Consider the following 6,441-nt stretch of genomic DNA (forward strand, 5'->3'; position numbering starts at 1 on the left):
TGTCGCCCAGGTTGGAGTGCAGTGGCAGGTTCTCGGCTTACTGCAAGCTCCACCTCCCGGGTTCACGCCATTCTCCTGCCTCAGCCTCCCGAGGAGCTGGGACTACAGGCGCCCACCACCACGCCCGGCTAATTTTTTGTATTTTTAGTAGAGATGGGGTTTCACTGTGTTAGCCAGGATGGTTTCAATCTCTTGACCTCGTGATCCGACTGCCTTGGCCTCCCAAAGTGCTGGGATTACAGGCTTGAGCTACCGCACCCGGCCCCTCCTTCTTTCCTTAACTGCTTCACATCCCCCTTTATCTTCCGCATCCACCTCCTCCTTCTCTCCCTCTTCCACCTCCCCTGTAAGTTCCCAGGGTCCCATCTAATACCACCGTCTGAGCCCCAAGGGAGCGGTTCTCTCAAGACCAAGGGTCCTGGGCTGGTCCCCACCTGCAGTGTACAATGGGTGGGCCTCCCTCCGTGGTCTGATCCAGCCACTGCCGGAGCATCCTCCAGAAAGCCAGCAAGATGTCTGGGGAGGAGGGAACGCCGTGGTCTGGCCAGGCCTGGTAGTGGAATTGCCGCACGGATAGCGTCTTCTGTTCCTCCACCTGGAAGGAGGGAGCGCTCACAGGCTCTGGAGATGAATGTAAGGAGGACCCGGCTTCTACCACTAGGAGTGGGTTCCCTGGGGCACACTGCAGCTCCTCAGAGGAGTGAGTGGAAGGTTGGAGTTGGTGGAGGGTCCTGGAAGCATGGCATATGTCACAGGAGAAGGCTGAGGGCCAGGACGGGGCTGGACACACGCACCTGGAGGAGCTGCAGTTCCCGCACCGTCCAGTTCTCCATCACTTCCTCACCCACCAGGGTTACCTGCAGGTGTCCATGGGTGCAGGGCTGCGAGTCCAGAGGCCAGTAATGCTCACACTTCACCTGGGGGAGGAGGAGGGGTCAGAGAACAGAACTCCTCTTCCCCAGATCTGTGGGATCTGCTTTAGGCCCCATATGTGAACCAGCAGATGGGCCGGGGGGGAGAGTGGGGAACAGGTCTACACTGAAGACACCCGGGGTCACCCTGGAGGAATCCGTGAGGTCTGGGTGTGGGGTCTACATTGGATCAGTGTTCGGGGCAGGGTCCTGCACCCAGTCAGCACCCAGGACTCAGATCTCTCACCCGGCCGGCCTCCATGCAGTTGGTCAGCATGACCAGGGTGTGGCTCTGCTGTTCCCACACCAGGCGCCAAAAGTCACCCACCGTCTGTGGCAGGGGACCCTGGGTGGCGATGAACTCCTGGGGGCTCCGGAGACCCTGGTTGAGGAAGGCAGGCGGGTCAGGGGGGCCTCTAGATGACCCCCCGCCAGCTCTGATCTCTCCAGGCCTTCTGGGCACCCTTTCAATCCCAACCACGACCTTACGGGCATGAAGCTGGCATTGATGTAGTCAGAGCCTGGCTCCTCGTGGATGGGCTTCAGGGGCACCCGGGACCAGTCATCTAGGAGAAGAGGCCAGCATTAGCCAGGCAGAGAGACCCAGAGAGGCACAGAGACAAGACCAAGACCCAGGGACAGAAGTCATGCTGAGATGCCGGCAGACGCTGGGAGCCATGCAGGGATTGGGAGGGGCGGAGGGACCCCAGCTGCAGGGAGCAGGCCAGGAGGACTCTCAAAGGGACCCACAGCCGGGTACAGTGGCTCACGCCTGTAATCCCAGCACTTTGGGAGGCTGAGGTGGGTGGATCACCTGAGGTCAGGAATTTGAGACAAGCCTGGCCAACGTGGTGAAACCCAGTCACTTCTAAAAATACAAAAATTAGTCAGGCATGGTGGCGGGTCCTGTAATCCCAGCTACTAGGGAGGCTGAGGTGGGAGGATTGCTTAAACCCGAGAGGTGGAGGTTGCAGTGAGCTGAGGTGGCACCATTTCGCTCCAGCCTGGGCAACAGAGCAAGACTCTGTCTCAAAGGAAAAAAATGGGGAGGGGGGCCCAGGCACAGTGGCTTACACCTGCAATCCCAGCACTTTGGGAGGCCGAGGCGGGTGGATCACAAGGTCAGGAGATCGAGGCCATCCTGCATAACACGGTGAAACCCCATCTCTACTAAAAATATAAAAAATTAGCCGGGCGTGGTGGCGGGCGCCTGTAGTCCCAGCTACTCGGGAGGCTGAGGCAGGAGAATGGCGTGAACCCGGGAGGCGGAGGTTGCAGTGAGCCGACATCGTGCCACTGCACTCCAGCCTGGGCGACAGAGCGAGACTCATCTCAAAAAAAAAAGAAAAGAAAAAGAGAAAGAAAAAGAAAGAAAGAAAAGAAAAAGAAAAAGAAAAAAGTGTGTGTGGGTTCCCACGGTAGGAGGCAGGTCTTGTCTCTCAAAGCGGGTAGGAGAAGGGGACCGGGATGGGGTACTAAGTAGATTGGGGCTGGGACGAAAGCAGCAGAAGCCCGAGACTCACAGGGCAGTACATTTCTGTAGCGGTTCTTGCCGTTGTTCTCCGGAGCTGACGCCACCGTCTGAGACTGGCTGTGGTCCACCAGGGACAGTTGCTGGGGGTGCAGGCAGAGGCGGTACCTGGTGTTGGATTTTCTCTACTTTCCCTCAAGGGTACCCCCCAAGCTCCCCTTGCCTTCTTCGACATCACCCCTTGTCTATCCCTTGCACCCTGAGATTCTATGGCACCCACCAAAACAGAACATATGTGTGCCACCTGCCCCGTGGGGCATTCAGGAGGATTTAGGGAACCATGGGACTTCCTCAGGCAGGCAAGAAAGCAGGTGTCAGGGGAGAAAGGACTCACTTGGTGGGAGCGGAGAGAGTTACTTTAGGACTGACCCGCCATTATTTTAAGATGTCAGTGAGCGGAAAGATAACATGCCTGGGAATCTCTGCACAATCCAGTGACTTATGCGATGCTGCTTTTGCTTAATCCTGAAAGCCATGAGGTCTGGCCAAGGGGTGGGGATTGGGGATTAGGCCACCGGAGGGAGGCTGAGCTCAGCCCTTCTGTCCCATCCCCACCTGGTACTCGTCTGCAAAACCGCAGTTGCTGTCCTTCTCATTCTTCCTGACGTGATCAGCGAAGTCTTCAGCCAGGATGTCCCCTGGGAAGCTACAGGTTTTGGGGGAGCAGGGAGAAAAGACCGTAACCTCTTTTAATCTTGTGCTTTTGAGGGCTGGGCACGGTGGCTCACATCTGTAATCCCAGTACTTTGGGAGGTTGAGGCGGGCGGATCACCTGAGGTCAGGAGTTTGAGACCAGCCTGACCAACATGGAGAAACCCCATCTCTACTAAAAATACAAAAATTAGCCGGGCGTGGTGGTGTCTGCCTGTAGTCTACTAGCTACTCAGGAGGCTGAGGCAGGAGAATCACTTGTACCTGGGAGGTGGAGGTTGAGTAAGCCGAGACTGCACCACCGAACTCCAGCCTGGGCAACAGAGCAAGACTCTGTCCATTTCTCTCTCTATATATCTCTCTCTCTCTCTCTCTCTCTCTATATATATATATATCTATATATCCTTTCCACTCACTGAAATCTTATAATAATGGTATGTATATATATGTATACATATATATGTGTGTGTGTGTGTATGTGTATATATATACACATGTATATTTTATATATATATAGTGCTTTTGGGATCAATGAAAAGGTGTTTTTGATCCAGCAATGCCACTCCTGGGTATATCCCCAAAATAACTGAAAGCAAAGACTCAAAAGCCTATTTGCATGCCCATATTTATAACGTTCAGGATAGCCCAGAGGTGGACGCAACCTAAGCCTCCATCTGTGGGGGAACAGATAAACCAAACGTGGTCGAGCCATACAATGGACTATGACTCAGCCTCAAAAACAAGGGAGGCTCGGCGCGGTGGCTCACGCCTGTCATTCCAGCACTTTGAGAGGCTGAGCCAGAAGGATTGCTTGAGCCCAGGAGTTTAAGATCAGCCTGGGCAACACAGCAGGACACTGTCTCCACAGAAATTTACGTATTAAAAAATCAGCCAGGCATGGTGGTGCACAACTGTGGTCCCAGCTACTCGCAGGCTGAGATAAGAGGATCACTTAAACCAGGAGGTCAAGGCTGCAGCGAGCTGTGTTTGCCACACTATACTCCAGCCTAGAGTGAGATCCTGTCTCAATTTTTAAAACTAAAATTAAAACATTAAAAAAAGTTGCTTGACTTCATGGAACTTCAGCTCTTTCTCACTCCTCCTCTTGTAATATAATTTTTTTTTTCCTTTGGAGACAGAGTCTCGTTCTGTCACCCAGGCTGGAGTGCAGTGGCACGATCTCGGCTCACTGTAACCTCTGCCTCCCAGGTTCAAGCAATTCTCCTGCCTCAGCCTCCTGAGTAGCTGGGACTACAGGTGCCCGCCACACCACCTGGCTAATTTTTTGTATTTTAGTACAGATAAGGTTTCACCGTATTTCCCAGGCTGGTCTCAAACTCCTGATCTCAGGCAATCTTCCCACCTCGGCCTCCCAAAGTGCTAGGATTACAGGCATGAGTCACTGCGCCCAGCTTGTAATAGAATTTTATAAATGCTGTCTCGACGGACGCGATGCCTCATACCTGTAATCCCAGCACTTTGGGAGGCTGAGGCAGGTGGATCACGAGGTCAGGAGTTTGAGACCAGCCTGGCCCACATGGTGAAATCCCGTCTCTACTAGAAATACAAAAATAATCTGGGCGTGGTGTTGCACACCTGTAGTCCCGATTACTCGGGAGGCTGAGGCAGGAGAATCGCTTGAACCCAGGAGGCAGAGGTTGCAGTGAACCGAGATCGCACCACTACACTCCAGCCTGGGTGATGGGGCGAGACTTCATCTCAAAAAATAAAAAATAAAATAATAATAATAATAAACCTACTCAGACAGCCCTACACTCAAACTTCTCATGCAGACCAGTGTTTCTCCTTCCTGTTATCCCATCACCATGGCCTGGAGTCTGTATCTACCACTCCGGGGACCACCTTTCTCCAAAATCGTCATGACCTCCCTGTCTGTAATTGCAAAGGCCACATTTCAGCCCCCACCGGCCTGACTGCTCAGCATCGTTTAGCACCACCGCCTGTGCCTGCTTGTTTCCTGGATCTGCACTGTTCCTGAACACTGGTCCTGGCTTGGCCCCCACCTACCCAGCTGCTGCTCGTCCATTTCCTGGGCAGGCCCCTCCTCCTCTGTCCGTCTTAAAAGGTAACTGTTCCCCAGTGTCCAGCCCCAAGCCACTTTTCTCACTGGACACACACTTCTTACAGGGTTTGGCCCATTCTTGTAGTTTCACTTTCTTTTTCTCTCTTTTTTTTTTTGAGACAGAGTCTCATTCTGTCGCCCAGGCTGCAGTGCAATGGTGTGATCTCGGCTCACTGCCACCTCAGCCTCCGAAGCTCAAGCGATTCTCCTGCCTCCGCCTCCTGAGCAGCTGGGATTACAGGTGCCCACCACCATGCCCGGCTAATTTTTGTATTTTTAGTAGAAACAGGGTTTCACCATGTTGGTCAGGCTGGTCTCGGACTCCTGACCTCAAGTGATCCTCCTGCCTCAACCTCCCAAAGTGCTGGGATTACAGGTGTGAGCCACCGCGCCTGGCCTCTTGTCTGGATTATTACACATCTCTTCCCTTTGCTTCTTACACCTGTTAGACTATGTCACTAATCTATTCAAAATCTTTTAAGAACTCCCATCTCACAATAAATCCAAAGTCCTAACTTTCATCTACAAGCCTGTGCCTGCTCTGGCCCCACTGATGTCGCTCTGATCTCATTTCCCACCTCCCTCCCTTTCCTCGCTCTGCTCAGTGGGAGATGCACGATGTTCTCCGAACCTCACGTGTGCTGCTGCCTCGGGCCCTCCACTCGCCCTCCCTGTCCTCGGAACGCCCTTCCCAGATGCGTGCACTGCTCCTCTCCCACTTGCGTAGGTTTGTACTCAGATGACTTCCTCTTAGTCATCTCGTTAGCAAGGCTTTCCTTGAATATCCTGCCTAAAATATTCCCGCGGGGTGTGGCGGCTCACGCCTGTAATGCTAACACTTTGGGAGGCCGAAGTGGAAGGATTGCTTGAGGCCAGGAGTTCGAGACCAGCCTGGGCAACCTAGTAAGACTGCTCCCTCCCACCCCCATCTCTATAAAAAATTTAAAAATTAGCCAGGCATTGTGGTGCATGCCTGTGGTCCCAGTTACAGGGGAGGCTGAGGTGGGAGGGCCACTGGAGCCCAGGAGGTCGAGGCTGTGGTGAGCTATGATAGGGCCACTGCACTCCAGCCTGGGCCACAGAGTGAGACCCTGTCTTGACAAATTAATACATAAAATAAAATAAAATAATTCTTCTGCTTTTCTAATTTCTTCTAATTTTCACATTAGAAGAATATCAAAATAGGCCAGGGGCCATGGCTCACACGTGTAATCCCGGCACTTTGGGAAGCCAAGGTGGGTGGATCACAAGGTCAGGAGTTTGAG

General features: G+C 53.2%; 1 protein-coding gene across 1 annotated transcript in view; it reads right to left on the minus strand.

Moving 5' to 3' along the window:
• The window catches only part of PTPRH (protein tyrosine phosphatase, receptor type, H), a 33,680-nt gene that overhangs the window by 4,150 nt on the left and 23,089 nt on the right, over positions 1–6,441 (minus strand). Inside the window, exons 11-16 of the mRNA XM_011996951.1 lie at positions 2,998–3,088; positions 2,435–2,525; positions 1,401–1,477; positions 1,159–1,293; positions 795–917; positions 435–595 (exon numbers count right to left, since the gene is read on the minus strand). Of these exons, the coding sequence (XP_011852341.1) occupies positions 435–595; positions 795–917; positions 1,159–1,293; positions 1,401–1,477; positions 2,435–2,525; positions 2,998–3,088 (678 nt within the window). The remainder of the gene's footprint in view (positions 1–434; positions 596–794; positions 918–1,158; positions 1,294–1,400; positions 1,478–2,434; positions 2,526–2,997; positions 3,089–6,441) is intronic.

Source organism: Mandrillus leucophaeus, unplaced genomic scaffold, assembly GCF_000951045.1.
Source record: "Mandrillus leucophaeus isolate KB7577 unplaced genomic scaffold, Mleu.le_1.0 Scaffold53, whole genome shotgun sequence".
Classification (NCBI taxonomy): Eukaryota; Metazoa; Chordata; class Mammalia; order Primates; family Cercopithecidae; genus Mandrillus; species Mandrillus leucophaeus.